Below are 20,721 nucleotides of genomic sequence, written 5' to 3'. Positions count from 1 at the left end.
ATAAATAAAAAATAAAATAATTTTGTTCAGGAAGTGGTTGCTTAATGGGAAGTATGACATCTCCTATATTTAAATAGGATTAAATGATCTAGACTCAGTCTTGTGAATATAAATTATTTCCATAATGCTTTTTTACTTATAGTCTGGAGTTACGTCAAAAGATGTGCTGTGCCTTTTTGGGTACATATCCAAGCAAGTCAATCATTTATCTGTGAATCCATGGGTGGGAAATCAGAGCTTATAGCAACTCAATATGAATTATTTTTCTAAAAGTAAATGCTTTATTAAAATGTTAAGTAGAATATTAGTCAAATAGGATTTTATAAAGTATTGGTAAAGAAAAGATATTTATATTAATAAGGCAGTGTTAGGGCTATAAACAAAATAGGTATTGTTTATTTACTGTTTCACATATTCAGTTATTTAGATCTGTTTAAAATAACTAACTCACATTAAGACATAAGTTAACTTCAGAAACATCACTTATTGCTGTAGATCTTTCTTCTAAAATTTTGCTTTATAGAATTTAAATAACAAGACTTGGACGTTAGTCATTTTCTTTGCTAATGCCTACAACTTTTACCTGTTTAATCACAATATTCATGATTTTTTCAGTTTTCAGGTGCTTCTAGTCTATTTCATACCAATTTTATAACTTTCTTTTTTACTATCTTACTTTTTTCTTCAAAATGAAAAGCAATAATATAGTATAGAAAGGACTCTTTTGGCACCTAACAAAAGAGGAAGTAAGGCATCATGACTAATGGTCATTTCCCATTGAGAATCAATTAATTTTTGGTTTGTATTTTGCTAACTATGCTTAAAGTAACTTTGAATCATGTCATTAATATCCTCTCAAGTTCCCTCTTTCACTCTGTGCTGTCTCTATTTTATTATCCCTTCAATGTTTTCATTAATATTAATAGCAATAATATTTAGCATTTATTGAGAGCTTACCCAATACCAAAAATCATTACCATTGTGTATATCCCTTTCCATTTAATGTTAACAATGTTCTGGATAGGTAGATATTTCATGTAAAGTATTCCTGAAGGCACAGTTATTGTAAGGTATTTGAAGAAGAAATAGCATGTAGCACAATGAGAGAAGATTGGAGGTCAACTACTAACCTCACAGAATCTTGTAAAAGTTCATTATTCTAATTTGTATTATATCTGGATTCTTTAAATCAACTTAATCTGAAACAGTATAATAGTATTTTCAGAGAACCCTTGGGACATCACTTATTCCACCATTTAGCTCATTAAATGAGATTTAGGGAAAATTAAGGCAGCCTGATGAAATAGTGTCTAAGAATGTTTAGATTAAGCTATCTTACAGAATGCAACCTGTGGTCATCTTGATAATCTTTACAGCTATGAAACTATAAGCATGCAAGCTGTAGTCTTGAGTCTATCCATGGAAACACATCACAGAGATATATACCTTTGCTCTCCGTGACTTCAGTTGCCTTTAAGATAATCTAGCCCCAAGCTATCTAGAAGAATGAGTTTAAATTGCAGAGATTCTAGAGAATAAGTAGTTCAAATCAGTTCTATTTTGGAGCCTCTTGGCAATATCATATTAAAGGTTAAAGTGAGAGTAAGGAAACTAGCAAGAGGTGATTATACTAGCTCACTTTCACCTTAACTCCACTCACAGAACCAGATTGTAACCGTGTCTCCACAGGGACATTTCCTTTCCATGTTACCACTGTGTGAGACCCGTTTGTTATCATGAGTGCTGTTTTACTCAACATTTATTAGGAATGATATATGTAAAGATATTGAAGCACGTTGGAACACAGGCAATGCAAATACAGGATTTATTGTCAATATTACTTTGACGGGATAATTAACTGCATTCTCATTTCTCATGGACATTGTCAGATCTTAGGAGGTAATAGTAAAACACTTTCTTTCAAGTTTTTAAAGGATAATAGTAATATGTTCGATGGTAATAATTTTATGTAGATATGATTGACATATTTTATAATTCACAAATTAGAAATATAATTCATTGTTTTTTAACATAGAGACTTATTTAACACTACAATCTTATTTAATCAGTTTAATAATAACGACAACTCACAACCTTCGTACCAACTCACAATCTTATTTAAGAATATTTTTTAACCTTTAAAATCAGCCATACAACCATTAGCACAATAGTTTATATGCTTTATGGTTTAGGAAGTTGGGAAGTCCAAGACCATTGCTTATAAAACTTCTATCATTTGGTTCTACATTTCTTTATCCCAGCATCAGGCAATTACCAATTAACTTGCTGTCACAATGTATTTATCTATTCTTGATATTTACTATAAATGTCATATAGCATGTAGCCTTTGTGTAATTGCTTCTATCAGTTAGCATAATGTTTTTGACATTCATCTGTGTTGCAGCATGTATTAGTATCTAATATTTATTTCTTTGGATCTGTGAACATAATATGCCCTTCTGCTTATTAGAAATTTTTCTTTCATCAGTGTTATTTACTTTTCAGTAGACATAATTTTATTCTTTATCATGACTTTTGATATTACTTTAAATAGAACTGTTTTCTTAATTTTACTTCATTTTTATTTTATTTAATAATATCACTCAATTATGATGATGAATGCTCTAGCTGCTTCTTTTTGTTTTTTAAATAGATGAGAAGAGCCCCAAATTTATTTACCACATTGAATTTTTGACTTACTGCTTTATGATTGGGATGTTTTTGATTACTGCCTCAACATCTTTACTCATTATCAGGTTTTCCAAATTTTCCATTTCTTCATGTTACAGTCATGGTAAGTTGTACGTGTCTAGGAATTTATAATTTCTCTAGGTTAGCCAGTTTGCTTTCATATAATTCATAATAATCTCTTGTGTTCTTTATCTTTCTATTATATCAGTGTAATGTCTCTTATTTCACTTGTAATTTAATTTAGTCCTCACTTTTCTCTGGTTTATCCATAAATTTGTCAATTTTGCCTTTGCAAAAATTAACTCTCAGCTTCATTTATATATTTCCTATTATCTTTGTGAGCGTTTTTCTTTTTTTATTAATCTTTATTATTTCCTTCCTTGTGCTAACTGGCGGATTAGTTTGTTCTAGTTCCTTGTGTTTGTTGTAAAGTTAGATTGTTTATTTTCTGTGTTTCTGCTTCTTAAGGTACATATTTTTTGCCATTGGCTTCTTCCTTAGAACTTGCTTTAATTTATTTTCTGTTGCTACAGTAAAATACTTTAGATCAGGAAATTTATAAAAAATGGTTTATTATGTTTATTGTTTAGGAAGTTGGGAAGTTCAAGACCATTGCTTAGCAAAGTTCTGGTATTTGGTGCATCATAACCCTGCAGAAGGCATCACATAGTTGGCCAGAGGACATCACAAATGAGGCAAAGGTCATCACACAGTGAGATAATGCAAACTTACTTACTTAGGGTTCAGTTTCCCCTCTGATGGAGCCATGAACGACAACATAGATGCCTCACTCCCAAGACTGCATGTAGCAAAATGCTTACACCCAAATAGTAACATGAATTTGTGGATTAGGTTTTCAGTACATTAATGTTTGGAGAACATATTAAAACTATAGCAGAACTGCTTTTATTGCAACCCATAAGTTTTGGTATGTAGTATTTCCACTTTTGTTTCAAGTATTTTTTATTTATTATTTTGATTTCTTCATTGGTCCATTGCTTGGACAAGAGTGCTTGTTTAAAATTCCCCATTATGGTAAATTTTCTAATTTTCTTCTTGTTATGTATTTTTAGTTTTATATTAAAGTATTTGAAAGTCAGTTTACACAATATTCATCTTATTTTGTTTGTCGAGACTTGTTTTGTGACATTTGTGTTGAAACATTTTCTGAATTCTCTTGAAAAGATAATCCTTTCTGTTACTACTGGATGGAACATTTCTGAATATATCTGTTTGGTTCATTAGTTCTATAATATTATTCAACTGTTCTTTCCTAACTGATTTTGTACCTGGACGATCTTCCCTTTGTTGAGTGTGGCTTATTGAAATCTGTTACTGCTATTATAACTGCCACATATTTCTCACTTTAGCTTTTACTTTACATAGAGTACAATTTTGGATTATGAGAAACAAGCTCTTTTAGTGTTCCACAAATTAAGCAAATATTTCTAATAAATTTTAACAATAAATAAGTGATGTTTTGCAAAATGAGTTGTTGGTGATATTGAACATCACATAACTACAGTTGAGTCAATAGTTCTTCTTGTTCTTTCTTGATGTGAGATTGTAGGTGAACATCTCTCAATAGCAAGAATTTATGGAGGAGGTATTATGTACAGAGAAGGAGGAAAAAAAGATGGAAGGATTCCTCATGTTAAATGAGATTAAGGAAATGTGTATAATGTTAGAAAAAGTAGAAAAATCAGCAGCAGCTGAACAAGCCTCTAAAGATGTAAGCAATGAAAGTATTTAATGGCAATCTAATACCACATTTTCACAAAATCCTCAAAAAGAGAAAAAAGCAAGTTTTATTGGATCCATTCCTTGCTAAACTAAAATGCACAAAAAGAAAAAAGTTTCCATTGAACCAATAGATGGCAGTCATTTCATTAGTAATAGTAAAATTTGTCCTACACCATAACCTGCTTCTCTTTTCAGCCTTACAGCAGCTATGAAGGTTTTCAATGGTAAGTTATAGGTTAATTTATTTATTTTTCTTTATATTTTTATTTTCTTCATTATTTTATATTACAGTGTTGTAATCTTTTTTTAAAACTTTCTATTCATTTTAATGAGAAAAAATAGTAATGAAACAGTTTCAAAATAAGTTAGTAGGACAGTTACAATAATTAATACATTGCACATTGTCCTCGTAGTAGTTATGCAGAGGACAAGATGCAGACATGACATCTTGTGTAAACAATGTCAGTACAAACCTTTCTCATTGAACTAATAGAAGGTTACAGTATTGTAATCTTTTAATGTGTACAGTCAACTATGTGCTACAAATTTTCAACAAAGGCATTTCCTTGAAACTGAATTTTAGTTTATGATTTTCTGTTAGATTCAGCCAGGCCACTGGGAGGCAGTTTTGTGATGGACATTAAAAAAGATATTCTCATTATCTGCAATATATCCTTTAAGATATTTTGTAGCTTTTCTGTCTCATTCATAATGACTTTGTTTTAAAATATGTTTTATATTTCTCTTCTGAATTGATTTATCCTAATTTCAATTCTGGATGACTATTATAAGTATCCATCTTTCTATTAATTTGCTATGCACACATAGATGAAGTAAGTTTTTAAATGTATAAAAATACAGTTCTGACCACATAATACATATGCACGAGAATCTACAAAGGCTCCTCATTTTCTACAGAATTACATATAAATATAACTGGTTCCCAAACTATATTTCAAGGTTCAATACTCAAATGGGCATAATTTTTGCAATACTTTGAACTCTTATTGCACTTTATTTATTGTACCTTCATTCTGACACTTACCACATTTACTTGTTATTCATGTACCTGTCTATTTTTTGGTCTCCGTTATAGCTCTTGGCCTTCAGGAAATGAAGGGGATTTTTTTGAGCAGAATGTATTTTTTAAGGGAAAGAAAGCTCCTATCCAAGAGAGGGGCCTGAGTGGTTATCCCCCAGGAAATGATGTTTTAGTTACCTTTTTAATATTCTGTATTGCATGAAATGACTTCTTATATAGAAGATATATCTGGTGAGCATTTATCAAGAATTTAAATTGCTTTGAAATTTTGTGTATACTTAATTATATTAAATTTACAAGAAAGATTTTGACATTCTCCTCCAAAGATGACCTATATAGAACTTTAAGGGCTTGTGTGATTCTGTTAAATGATTACAGTGGTGACAAACCACTATTTGTGGGAAAATTAATGAGATATATCTCTATGTGGAATATGAACTGACAAATCCCAATGTTCTCAAAATGCTTTCAATAGTGTCAACAGCATTGTTATGAGTTTACAATATCTATAAAGTTTTTACTTTGAAATATACAACATTCATTTGGATATGTGAGTTCTAACATAATTGCTAAATCAGATTTGCGTCCTTGTGGATTTATTTTGCAGTTTTTCAAGTCAAGTCATTGAAAGTATGTATAGACTTGAAATAGGTAAATGAAACTTTTGTTGCCTTCCTCAGTTAGGTATGGTATTTTATGACTTCAAGCGAAAGAAAAATTTGTCATCAACACTCCACCAAAACAATGCTCACCAAATTTAAGGAAACATTTATCTGTGTTGTGACTCAAAAAGTTTATAAATTCAACTTTTTCTGTTTAGAAGTTCTTGAGTTTTATCTAAACTGTAAGGAACTGAGAAATAGACTTAAACAGTACTGACTAATTCAATGCAGAGTGTATCGTGTAACTTTAATAGCTACTGATTTGAAGTTCTATTTTATTTGCACTTCATTTGGCTTAATATGTATTCTTTAGGAGTTCACTGTGCCCAGCTTTGAAACATCTTCACTAATGGATGTGAATGTGTGCAGAGATAATGCAAAACATTTCATTATCCTTATTTTTTCTAGAGTATATTATCCTTTCTTCATTGACGCTAACAATGAAGTGACCACGAAAAACACAAAAACACATGTATGTGTTGGTGGGAAGGAAAGAAAACACACAGTTTGAGTAACATGTTTTGAAACAAAATCCTTTTACGATCATTTCAAAATATATATTATGTAATATAACATTAAGTTAATTATCATTTTACTGTAATGAGATTCTATGTTGAGCAAAAATTTTTGTACTTATCCTTAAGAGTATTACTTGATTTTATGAGATTTTTAGCCTCTGCTTTGCGTATTAGTGCATTGGGATCCAAAATAAAACTGATAGGTATATAGGGTATAGATAGTAATAATTTACCTCAATTTAAATAATTGAGTATATTACTTACATTTCTACATTGGCTGTATGATAATCATTTCTTAGTGATTCATAGGCATTATTGTACTATATAGGCCACCATTGAATATAAGGAACCAAAACCCATTAAAATATTCCATCGAACACTACATTACCACCACCGCTACCTACCAAGCCTCGTTTGATTTGTCAGCCTCTAGGAAGAAATGTATTTGGGGTGGAAAATATGGCAATTGAAGAGTATGGAATAGTGCAAAGTCCCATGTATTATGACAAATAATCATTAAACCCAGACTTTTCTGAGCCAGTTTATAGGATCATCTTGGTCTTTGTAAAATTCCGCAGAATTCTGCTACAATAGTACCTATTTCCCTACATAGTAATTCTGATGTAATATGAGATTGTTAGCCATTTCCTTTAGTAGATTTTACTTATTTATTTACTTTTTATTAGTACATAATGATTATGTTTGTTTGGGAGTAGGTATACATACATAGTACATTTTAATTCCACTTTAATTCCTAAAAATCCCTCTTCCTCCATCCCTTGGCATGCTTTCAAGTAGATTTTATTTTAAAAGGGACAATTAATTGTATTGATAAATAAGATTTTATTTATTTATTTAGCAGTTCTGGGGATTGAACTCAGGACCCTGTGCTTGCTAGGCAAGCTCTTATTCTACTGACCTATCTCCCTGGCCCTTGATAAATAAGATTTTATAGAACTATTGTTTAAAGTCTAGATGTGAGTACACAGACTAGTGAGTATTGAAGTAGATATACACTTAGGTATGAAACTGCTTCATTTGTAAAAGTAAAAATCTTTCAACATTTCTGGAAATTCATTAGAAAGTATTTGCTTGAATGTGAAATACTCATGGATATGAAAGATATACCCACTTAAGGATACAATACTGCAAAACTTCACTACTCACATTAAATAAGCCCTAGAGTGTAATTCACAAAGCAAAATTTATTGGACACATATTATTACATCTGGAGGTTTGATATGAAGATGATAATCCAAAAAGTTCACATTTTTTCCTTTTTCAATCATATATTTATGCAAAATATCATTTTAGTGATCTATTAAAATGTGCACTTTACAATTTAGTAAGAAAGAGTATATAGATCAAGCGAACAGACTTATAATGATGTGATGGCCTGAAGAAAGAGTTTCAATCATACTATAAGCTTAAGATTTGGAATAAGAAAGCACATATACTAACAGTTATATTAGTCAATGATGACTTTCCAAAGTAGACACAAGCAATGTATTTAAATAGCTTAAAACATATAATTTTCATAATAAAGTTATCTCTTGCTTTGTAGCGACGCCTTATTTAAAAAAATGTTTATTCAATATTTCTTGTAACATTTTTACATACTTTGCAGAACATTGCATTTTTATGTTAATTGTATTTTCCGCAACAGAGCCCTAGCAATTCTACAGCTCAAAAGTGCCCTAGCAACTTCCTTGAATTTCCAGAGGAACATTATACCACTTCGAAACTGTTTCACAAAAGAAAGATCTTTAAATATATCATTGACTTCAATGAACAAACATTGTCTGGGGAACATGCTCTAAAAATATGTATTGATCTCATATATGGAATCTTTGGTGTTAGTCAACATTTCAAGTAGTGTCAATGTTTATCTTATTGAGATTCCATTTGTTGTTTTCACAGATTTCAGGAAACCTTACTGTGCCTTGGATTACAGGGTGTTCTAGAAAAAGAGCAGTAAGTAATCTTTTATTTAATGCAACAAATGGGGTTCCTCTCTTATTACTTGTAGAAATACTATTAAGAAAATTGTCATGTTTTTCAAAAAACTGATCAAACAACCTAAGACTGAATTGGCTTTAAGAGCATATATTGAGATCATAATATTTAAGTATGATACAAAGATAAATTTATATCATATGTAATCATCAAAACACTGAATAATCTGCATGCATTTTTTCTGCTTTAAAAAAATTAAAGATAAATATTATTTCTGCATTCAATTAGCTTAATTTGATCATGAAGTTGAATGATGATTGATGTAAAACATGTTAAACAATATTAAATAATTTAACATTTCAGTTAAATTCAATATTCAAAGGTGATGAATAACTAATGTTTAGTATGTTATTTGTTAACTGACTCTCTGCTGCTAGTGCTGTGATTTTTACAATGTCAACAGTAAAACTTCAATGAAAATGTAGTTTCTGAAAAAAGCTAATCTATTTGATCTGCATAGTACTCATAAATTTGAAGTTTGTCAAGTGTCCAAGTAAATGTTGATGCAATTTATACAGATAGGATGCTTTTAAAGGATTTTTATCTTAAAAAAGATATGAAAAGATTTTTAGAAAAATAACCTAGTTACCATATAATGGACAGATTTATGGGCAAATACAATTAGAGCTAGAATATCATTACTTGAAAAGATTGTATAGAAGTATAAACCCTGGAAATAATAAAAGAGGCTCCCCAGAAGAACTCTGAACAGTAAAATGATGCTGAATTTTTAGGGGTTCTAGCACTCAGTGGAGCCATAAATTATTTTATCCCAAATCTAACCCTATAAGGCTACCCAAGCTAAGCAACTAATGATCCCCAAGCTGTCAAGAGAAACAGGATTTAGGTAGGCTGGTTTCTTACCCAGATGGAGCACGAGTCCCATAAATACCCTGATGTGAGCCTGATAACATTGGCAAGGGAGAAGAACTGATAGCCCCCACTGATATTGAACAGCTAGGTAAACTGCCTATCTTTCACACTCTGCACATAAATCTCCTTTTATTCACCTGGAGGTACCAGCCAGCAATCCCGAAGGGGAATACAGCAACAAAGAACATAATGGTCTGGGATGACTTTTTCCCTATAAACTACACAGATTTTTCTTCCACCTAGAGAACCAGGTGGCTGGTTAGCAAAAAGAAGAGGAATCAAGACACAACAAATGTACAACCCAGGAAATTCTCTATCCCTGACAAGTGAATTTACTTTTCCACCACAGACAATGGTCTCATAGGTGGCATCAACAGAAGGGTATATTGTTCTTGAGCTGGATTTCTGGGATATTGACTATTATATGTCTCGGTGTGTTTTTAATTGAGCTGATGTTATTTGGAGTTCTATGTGCTTCAGTTACTGAATGTCAGATTGTTTCTCCATATCTGAGAAATTTTCTGCTATTACTTCCGCCCATATTCTTTTTATATCATTTGTATTGACTGCATCTTTCTCATTGATGCCTATTAGTCTCACATTGTTCATCTTTGCATCGTCTTGCAGGTGATGAATTATTTTTTCCTGCATCCTAGTTGTTTTTAAGAGATCTTTTCTTACCTTTTCACTAGCTGCAACAGCATCTTCAAGATCTGAAATTCTATCTTCACTTTCATTCAGTTGGCTTTACCATCTTGTGATTGAGGTTTTAATTTCCTATATATTTCTTTAAATCTGCTTAATGCATTCTATTTCTTTCCTACATTACTCACCCAAGGATTCCATCATTTTCATATTCTCCTCTATTTTTTATGAGTGTTTTATATAGTAGCAGTAATTCTTTCATTATACTTATCACTTCATTTATTTTACTGTAGAGATTGTTTCTGAACTTATTTCCTCTGTACATTTCCGTTGTTGTTTCTTTCCTTCACATGATATTATTTCTGGGATTTCAGGGGTGTGATTTCCAGTTTCTTCTATGCTGGTGTCTCCTGCATTTATTGTGGGTGGGTTTGTGGCCTTCAAATACATTTTGCTCCTTCTCTTTGTCATTTTGTATAGCACTGTGCTCTGACCTTTGGTGTACAGCTTTGTTGCAGTTACTATCTTAGCACCTATTGATATTCTTACCCAAGAGAGATTATATGGTTAAGGCAGTTACAGTTTTGTATTTACAGAACTACAATTAGGAACATTAATAATAGGTAGTGCTATTGAGCAGTTGAAAAACTTTTATAACTAATGGGTTTGTATTTCAGACCATAAGAGCAAACATTTTGTCTGTGTAGCTAATCAGATATTAGATTGGGAATTTGTATTTAAATTATTTCCCATAAGTTCTTTTTATTCCCTCCCTTTGATGTACATGGGGTCTTTCAGGCAGACTAGTTCACCCTGGTATTCTGTTACACACCTCTTTCAATCAAGATAGGAAGAGAGAGGATGCTCTAATATCTCAGGGTCTAGTAAAGTGTCTCAGCTTACTGGGTCTGGATCTACCAAGTTTGAACTCCTGCAGATGTGCCTGGCTTGGGTCTGGCTGCAGTGCTCAGCTTCTTCCTACTGCAGCAAGCAGGTCCTAGGCTCTGGCTGGAATGGGATCCAGCAAAGTTGCATGGAAGATCTCACACACAGTGGGCCTGGGCTCTGGCTGGAAAAGGGATCTGGGGAGCAGGTGAGCAGGTGGAAGGTCTCACTCACAAGCTATGCCTAGGCTCTGGTTAGAAAGGAATTCAGCCAATGAATAACTACTAAGACAACAATATGCATTGTATTAATTATTGAAACTGTGCTAGTAATCAGTTTTGAAACTGTCTCATTTCTATTTGTTTCTCAATAAAATTATTTAAAGGAAAGAAAGAAGAAAGAGAGAGAGAGACAGAGAGAGGGAGAAAGAAAAAAAGAAAGAAAGAAAGAGAGAGAGAGAGAGAGAGAGAGATTCAGCAGGCAGGTGGAAGGTCCCACACAGATGCCCAGCCTGAGATCTGGCTGGAAAAGGCACATTCTTCATTTTTTGGATTTGAGGGTTTTTTCTCTTTTTGATGAGGTTAACTATGAGTTTATCAATTGTACTTAATCTTTCAAAGAACCAGCTTTGTGATTGATTAATTCTTTGCATTGCTTTCTTTGTCTCAATCACATTAACTTCTGCTCTACTCTTTATAATTTTCTCCTCTCTTTGGAGCTTGGGCTTGGTTTACTCTTCTCTTTCTAAAAGCATGAGGTGTAGCATAAAGGTATTTATTTGTTCTCATTCGATTTTCCTAATGCGTGAGTTCACTGCTATAAATACCCCTATGAGAACTGCTTCTATTGCATTCCACAAATTCCTTTAAGTTGTACTTGAATTTTCATTGGATTGTAGATATTGTTTAATTTTTGCTATAATTTTATCTGTAACCCATGGGTTGCTAAAGAGTGTGTTATTAATTTCCATATGTTTATGCAGTTTTGTGGGTTTTTGTCGTTATTTTCCAATCTCATTGAGCTGTGGTCAGATAATTTGCATGGGACAATTTCTGTTTTCTTATATGTATTTAAGCATGATCTATGCACTTGTATGTGGTCTAGTTTAGAGAAAGTCCCATGTACAGCTGAAACTAATGTGTATTAAGATGTTGTTGGGTGGAACACTCTATTTATGGCTACTAAGTCCATTTTTTCCAAGTTTTCCATCGTTCTGCTACCACTTCGTTAAGTTTTTGTCTTCTGGACCTATCTTTCTGAGTTAAGGGGTATTAAGGTCCCCTGTTACAAACGTGATTTTGGTTATTAGATTTTTCATGTGCATCAAAATTTGTCTTACATAATTGGGTGCCCGCATGTTTTGTGCATACATATTTATGACTATTATCTCTTCTTCTTGAAATTTTCTCCTAACAAGTATATAGTAAGAACAAAAGAACAAATTTATGATGACCAAATCAAGCTTACACCGAATACTAAAAGATATTTGAGAAAGGGATAAAAATGACCACAATTCCAAGAATGACAATGGGAAGAACCCAACAAATAGGGCCAATAATTAAACAGCCAAGAAAGGTAGGGAACCAACAACAGGAAAATAACAAGGCCAACATAAATCGATACATATCGATCATAGCCACCATTGTAAATGGACTCGATTCAATAAAAAATAGATTGGCAGAATGAATTAAAAAACAAAATCCAACAATATGCGGTTCACAAAAAACATATTTAACCCACAAAAAGTTCATAGGCTAAAAGTCAAAGGATAGAAAACAATATTACATGTTTGAGATAAAGACCATCTTTATCTCATTTTATCCTTCTTGTATGGAAGTTCAGATTACCTACAAAGAGGATAGCTATCCTGTTTTTTTCTGAGGTCTTGGAGCATATAGTATTGTTTTCCTACAAAAAGAATATAATATCCCCATTATTTGACCTTCATATTTTTCTGGATATCTGATCATATATATTTAGATTTATTTCTTGGCTTATTTCTGTCCCATTGCTTAGGTGTTTTTATTTTATTGTTTCACACTAATTTCTATTTCCACTGCATTCATGTCAGAAAAGATATTTGTCATGATTTTAGTTATATTAAATTTGATAAGGCTTGTATTTTTTTTTTTTTGGCGGAACCGGGGATTGAACTCAGGCCCTTGTGCTTGCCAGGGAAGCACTTATTCCACTGAGCCATCTCCCCAGCCCCAGGCTTGTATTGTAATGTAACATGTAATGTGTCTGAGAGAGTGTTTCCTGTGTACGTAAGAAAAATGTGTATTATGCTACTGTTGATTGAAATATTCTCTGTATCTTTGTTTGGTTCATTTGTTTCATAGGGTTGTTCAAGTCCACTGCTTCTTTCTTTATTTTCTCCAGCATGAATATTCTATCTACAGTTGAAAGTTGGTATTGAAGTCTTTTAGCGTTATTGTGTTGTTTTCTATTCCTTGTTTCAGATTGTCAATTTATTCTTTATATGTTAGATGTACTGATGTTAATTTAAGTGTTATATCATACTGGTTAAATATCATTTTAATACTATATATTGTTCTTTGTTATAGTTTTTGATGTAAAGTCTGATTTTCCATATATAAATATAGTCATCCTCACATCATTTTTGTTACCTTTTCTGTACAACTTATTTGTCCATCATTTTTTCTTTCAGTTTGTGTATGTTTGTTGTTAAGACAAATCTCTTAATAATATATAGTTGGATCTTCTTCAATAGCATTTGCTCCCAGCTTTTGAGTGGATAGCGCTAATTTTGATTCTAGAGTCAGAAGTGACTTTTACCCTGTATCACATTATGGGTATGGGTCTAGAGATCTGCCATTGCTTGTAGCTTTCATATCTTCACATGCTTTCAGATTTCTATGTAATGACTGTTCATTTCAATGCAAAGAACTGCCTTCAGCATTAATAAACTCACTGAGATTTTATTTGTCTTGGGAAGACTTTATTGTGCCTCAAATAATGAAGGACAACTTTATTGGGTATTGTTAATATATTATTATTATTTATTTTTAAAGAATACAAAACAGTGATGGAAAAAAATTAGAAATTATACAAGATTTTACTAAACAAAATAATAGGAATTCAACAATGGTTTCTGTATTACATGATGCTATCGTTAAACCAGTTGTTCAAATTACCAGATATAAATGTGTATGATTCATTTAAAGAAACAAACAACTGAAAAATGGAGACAAAACAAATTAAGCATTATCCGCTCCTTTCTAGCAGAAACCCACAGTATAGTTGTCCAGAACATCCTGCTTACATACATAGATATATCTCTTTCCCCCACTTCCCCTTCTGTCCTCCTGGTAATGTGAATAAATGGTCAGAATACAACACTATGCATTACAATCAATACATTGAAATGCATATTAGATTGGTAAGTGAAATTATGTATCATTTGTAAATTTTTTGCTTTAATACTATCTTGTACTCCCTTTAAAAAGCAAAAATAATTTTAAAAAGACTTGAAGAAACCAAACCAAAAGAATCACAAAGAAGTTATAAGAAATTCAAAAGAGGAAGAAAATAAGAGTAAAACAAAATATTTTAAGCATTAACTACTTTCAAAAGTCCAGAAGTAATCGTGAATACAATTACCAGAACTAATCTGCATACATACCTACATATTTTCCCCTTCTTTTATTTGTCCTTTTCCTCATTCCAGCTTTTCCTTCCCATTTATTATGGTTTGTGTATAAGTGTCCCTCTCCCCCACAAAACCTCATGTAGTCATGGGGCAGCTTCTGGCATTTTTGATTGATTACTGTGGATGTGGATGCTGCATCTGCCCTGGGGCAGGTAATTTTCATTACAATGTAAGGAGAGGAGAGAGGCTAGCTAGCTACCTGAGCTGCTGCCACTCTCTTTGCTCTCTCTTCTTTACCTTTGCAATGAAATGTTGCTTCTGCCATGTAGCACTCTACCTTGGAGCCAGGTGAATATGGACAGAAACTTCCAGTAACTGCAAGATAAATCAACCTATATTCCTTCATTTTGAGTGTAAGGTGTTTGTTCCAGCAATGAGGGAAGATTAACTGAGATACTACTGAACATTTTTTTTTGCCTTTCACAACATCTGATGTATCTCTCAGATTTTTATTACTCTCTCTTCTTCTCACAGTAGTGAAATAATATGATTTTTTCACCTTTGGATCTGTTTTATTTCACTTACCAATATAGTCTCTAGCTGCATCCACTGACTTACAAACACCTCAAGCTTATGTTTTTTTTAATAGCTGACTAATACTCCATTGTGTAAAAAGTACTGTATCAATTTTATTCATGCCTCAGTTGATGGGAATTTGAGTTCTTTCCAGGATTTACCTATGATAAATTGTGTTGCTATAAACATAGGTTCATATATATCATGGTTATATGATGATTTCAGTTCTTTTGGAAAAATACCTAGCAGAGAAATAGCTGGCTTGAACAGGACCTGCAATTCTAGCTGTTTGAGGAATCTCCACACTGATTTCTATCATGGTTATACCAGCCTGCACTCCTACTAACAGTGAAGAAGTGTTCCTTTTTCCCCACACACTCTCCAGCATTTGTTATTGGTTGACTTCTTTTTTTATGCATTTGGTACAATGTCTCACTACACAGCTTGGACTCATAGTGATCCTCCTGTTTTCAGCATCAACAATGATGGGATGCAGGTGTGCAACACCAAGCTTTGTCTCTGGGCCACTTGACGTGCCCAGGTTCAGGGAAGATGGGGCGTGTGGTGCCTGGGATTGAATCCCTGTCTCTGAATTGCCTAAGCAGATACTTAGTCTGCTGAACTATCTCACTAGACCTTATTGGTTGACTTCTTGATGATAGCTTTTCTTTCTTGTATATCTCAGTGTTGATGATATCTCAGTGTTGTTTTAATTCACATTTCTTAAATGACCAATGATGCTTTTCATTTGTTTATTTGTCTTGTGTATATCTTCAGTTGTGAGGTTTATAGTCATCTCAGATGCCCATTTTTAGGTCTTTGAAAATTGGAGGCCTGATTTTTAAATTCTTTATATATTCTAGATAGAAGTTCTTTAATTGAAAGACACTCTGCTCTAATTGTCTCCCACTTTGTGTGTTTTCTTTTTACTGTGTTGGTGATTTCTTCTGACATGAAGAAACTTTTCAGAATGACGAGATCTGAGTTGTTGATGCCTTTTAGCATTTCCTATGCAGTTTGATTTTTGTTGAAGAGCTTTTAACCTAGCCCTGTGTCCTTAAGTTTTCTACCTATTTTCTCTTGCAGAAGATTTGGTGTTTCAATTTAACTATTTAAATGTTTGATCCATTTTGACTGTAGTTTTGTGCATGGTGATAGGCATGGTTGTATTTTAGGCCTTAAGCATGTGGAAAGCCAGTATTTCCAGCCCAATTTATTAAAGAGTTTACCAATGGACATGTTTTTTTTCCCTTTTTCAAAGATAAGGTGGCTAAGTGTGCTTGTAGCTCTGTCTATATGTTTGAATCTGTTTCATTGGTCCTCAGGTCTTTTTTATGCCAGTATCATGCTGATTTTTATAACAGTAGCTGTGTAGTATAATTTCACAAGCAGGACTTGTGATGCCTCCTGCCTTTCCTTGTTGCCAAGGATAAATTTTCTATACTAGTTCTCTTGTGGTTCCCAATGAATTATAGAATTGTGTTTTCTAGATCTGTGAGGCATGCTAATGGTGTTTTAATTCAGATTACATTGAATCTGCATAAAAATTTCAGGATTATGGCCATTTTCACAATGTTGGGTATTCTTATCTAGAAGCAAGGAATATCTTTCTATTTCATCAAATCCTCCTCAATGCCTTTTTTCAGAGTAACACATTTTTCACTGTATAAATCCTTTACCTCCTTCGTGAGATTCATTCCTATGTATTTTATTTTTGGGGGTATTATTGTGAAAGATGTGGTGTCCATAATTTCTCTCTTGGTGTGTTCGTTGGTTGTGTGTAGAAATCCTATTGACTTTTGAGTCTTACCTTTGTATCCTGCTTCGCTAATTGATTTGGTTATTAAATCTACAAGTCTCTTTGTGGACTTTTGGGGTCTTGTATGTACATGTATCTGGTCATCTTCCAATAATGATAATTTCACTTCCTCCTTTCCATTCATTGTTCCTTTTATTTCTTTCTCTTGTCTAATTGCTCTGGATAATGTTTCCAGAGCTATATTAAATAGCAGTGTTGGCAGTGGGCATCCTCGTCTTGCTCCTGATTTTAAAGTGAAGGCTTTCAGCTCACACAGACACACACAAATTGAATGGTGGGAGGGCCTGCAATGTAGGAAAGCAGCTCACATAATGACAGCCAAAAAAGCAGAGAGACAAGGGAGTGACTGGGGAGAGAGAAGTTCCTGCCAAATCACACCCTGAGTGACCTGCCTCTCATTGGTCAAACCTCCTAACATCAAGTTTAGTTATTGAACTCATTAGGAGATCAACCCAGTAATGAACGCAGTACACCCATGATCCAGTGAACTCCCAAAAACCTTATTTTTCAGTGCCTGAAGGTTTGGAGAGACATCCCAGATGTAACCATAATATAAAACCTCTGGCACCCAAACACTCATGTCATCTCTTTATGCAAAATATGTGTAGTCCATCTCTAAGAGTTCCCCAAGTTTTACCAGTTACAGCAGTGCTGAAAAGTCCAAGTACAGTCTCTTCTGACTCAAAACAAACTCTTAGTATGGGCCCTGTAAAAATAAAAAAAAAATGATTTGTGGTAGTTGATACATTGTATCAACTTGTTTATTTTCTCCAGCAGTTCTGGGTGTGGGGGCCCAGCCCTGCAGGTGGGCAGGGCCAACCTGGGGAGCTATTGGGCCAACGCTGGGATAGGATTGGTTCAACCTGAGGACCATGAACTGCCCCAGAGCGACTTAGCACAAAAAAGTGTATGTAAAGGAATTGAGGAAGTCTTCCTGCCTCCCTGCCCTGCTTCCTTGGAGAAGTCCCAGTCTTTGAAGGAGCTAAGATCTTCATGGTGGAGTGCCTGTCTCTCTTCAGTCAGTGTAGAAGGAAGAGAGCCGCTTGATAAATGCCACAGCTGCTCCTCCTCCTCTGCTCTTCATTGTTTTCTGCAGCCATGAACTGCTGCTTTTTGTGTTGGAGCCAGCGGAGTATGAACTGAAACCTCCACAAACTGTGAGCTAAGTAAGGCTTTTCTTCCTTCATTCTGAGTGTCAGGTATTTGTCTCAGCAACAAATAAACAGTAACTAAGACAAGAATAAACACTGCAAACACACAATGATGTAGGATAAACATCACTTCAAAAGGGAGGACGAGGGAGATATAAAGAAATAGGGCCAAAGCAAGACCAAAAATTAAAATGGCTAACATTAAATTGAGGGCAAGTTGGGTTGAGTTATGAGCACCAAAGTCTTCGGAGGCCCCACTCCTATAATGTTTTTGGGTGCAGCACTCATATTTCTCTTTTGGAGTGGCCTTGCTCACTGCCTGTAGCTTTCCTCAGATGTTTCATGCTTCTGGTTTCTGTAACTTCCTGAGGTCTCCACTGAACTTTCCGCTTAACTCTCATAGTTTCACACACTGCCCTTTCAGAGAACCATTGCCTGGTCACTCAGGTCTTCTGAAATCTTCATCAATCCTTCCCTGACTGTACAACTCTTGCATTTTACATACCTGTATAATTACACCAAGGTCTGTATAACTACCAGTTTGAACAGTGCCTGGCTACCTTAAATCATGTCATCAGAGGCCTCTGAGTGGCTAAGCACAGTGAACCAAATACCAGGGAACCAACGCTTGAGGCAGACCTGAGAGTCTTCCCAACAAAGTCTTTCACTTTTACACTTTTGAGTTTGTGAAGGGTGAGGTCTGACTGACTCCTGAGAGGTCCTGGAAGCACCCTTCCTCTTGCTGATGCAAAGTACTTAGTTTCATGTTAATGCTAATCTTTTTGACAACCAAGTTCTTTTTTTCACATTTGCAGGTACTTCTTTTCTGGGGAAACTAAAACTTTTCAAATGGTTGTTTGTTTGTTTTGGCTCCTGATTTTCAATATAAAACTGGATTAAAACCATGTGCAGTCCTCATGCTACACTCTGAATGTTGGTATGCCCTTAAATTTCTTCCACAAGACCAATTGGTCTACTGTCCTGAATCTCAGTTCTCTTCCCACCAAAGTCTCAGGACATGAGCAAAACAGATAAATTTCCTGTGATAGCATAACACACATACACATGACCTTTGGTCTAACTGTCAATGGAGTACTTATTTTCAACTGAAACCTCTTGAACCTGCTCTTTATAATCTACATTTCTATGAGCATTCTGGTCTTCTGAACTCTGACCAGAATCTGCCATAAAACTCAGCTTAAAGAATTCTAGGGTTTCTCTAGGCAGTGTCTCCAAACATTTTCATACTCCTCCCACAAGCCTATTCCAAAGGTTCCTGAATCACATGGTCAGGTATATTGATAGTTATCACCCCACTTCTGGTACCAAAGTCAAATGCAGAAGTAGCACAGTGAAAGGGCCTGTGATGTAGGAAAGCTGTTCAATTTTGGCAGCCAGAAAGCAGAGAGATGAGGGAGGATTGGGAAGGAGATATATTCTTCAGTGGCTTATATCCTACCAGGCCCCACTTTCTAACAGCACATCCAACCACTAAACTTATTAATGGATGATTCTACTAATTAATAAAGTGCCCCCATGATACAATGGACTAATGAAGGCTCAATCTCTGAGTGTTTAAGAATTTCAGGGAACATCTTTGATGTAAACCATAACTACCAATATTGGTGGATTATTAATCAAATGAGTAAGTTAACAAACCTGAAATCAATGTCTTTTAGCCATTCTTTACCTGATTTGGTTCCTTTAGCTCATGTAATCAAGTGGCTCTTTTGTATGAATAACAACAAAGAATAAAAGACCTAAAATATAGCAAAAAAATAAAATGAAGGCTTTCAATTTTTGTTCGTTAAGTATAATGTTCGGTCTTGGTTTTTCGTAGATGGCTTTTATCAGATTGAGATAAAGACCATCTATGCCCATTTTCTGTAGGACTTTGAACATGAATGAGTTTTGGACTTTGTCGAAAGCTTTTTCTGCATCTATTGCAAAGATCATGTGATTTTAGTCTTTGGCTCTGTTCATGTGGTGTATTACATTTATGGTTTTGAATATATTAAACCATTCTTGCACTCCTGGGTTTAATCCCACTTGGTCATAATGTATAATCTTGATGATTTGCTGCACTCTTCTTGGTCCTTCTCTGATTTTTTTTAATTTTAATTTTTTGAAATAATTTTAGAAACAAATAACAATGAGAAAGTTTCAAAACTGATTAGTAGGATGGTTTCAATAATTAATACATTGCATATTGTTGTGTTTGTAGTGGTTATTCATTGTGCAAGATGCAGACATGATATCCTTTCCAAACACTATTAGTACAAATCTTTCTTCTATTGAATTAAGAGAAAGTAGCTGTACATCTATCCTAACAATTTTGTACATACAGATACAAAACTGTCCTTCATTTGTATCCCCTCTGCTGTTTAGTTTTGTCGGAGATGGTTATTCCATTGCCATTTAAATATTGTAGGGGCAGAGGAGATGGTTCAGTAGGCAAGAGCAAGGGCCAGAGTTCAACCTCTGGTT

At 33.9% G+C, this 20,721-nt stretch overlaps 1 protein-coding gene across 1 annotated transcript in view; it reads left to right on the top strand.

The window, feature by feature from the left end:
- Hdx (highly divergent homeobox) overlaps positions 1 to 20,721 on the top strand; it is a 233,650-nt gene that overhangs the window by 10,540 nt on the left and 202,389 nt on the right. The window contains exon 3 of the mRNA XM_023723771.1: positions 8,577 to 8,630. Coding sequence (XP_023579539.1) covers positions 8,577 to 8,630 — 54 coding nt within the window. The remainder of the gene's footprint in view (positions 1 to 8,576; positions 8,631 to 20,721) is intronic.

The sequence above is a fragment of the Octodon degus genome, unplaced genomic scaffold, assembly GCF_000260255.1.
Source record: "Octodon degus isolate 3935 unplaced genomic scaffold, OctDeg1.0 scaffold00103, whole genome shotgun sequence".
In the NCBI taxonomy this organism is placed as follows: Eukaryota; Metazoa; Chordata; class Mammalia; order Rodentia; family Octodontidae; genus Octodon; species Octodon degus.
Note: the sequence above shows the minus strand (reverse complement) of the source record. Positions and strands in the feature narration are given on the sequence as shown.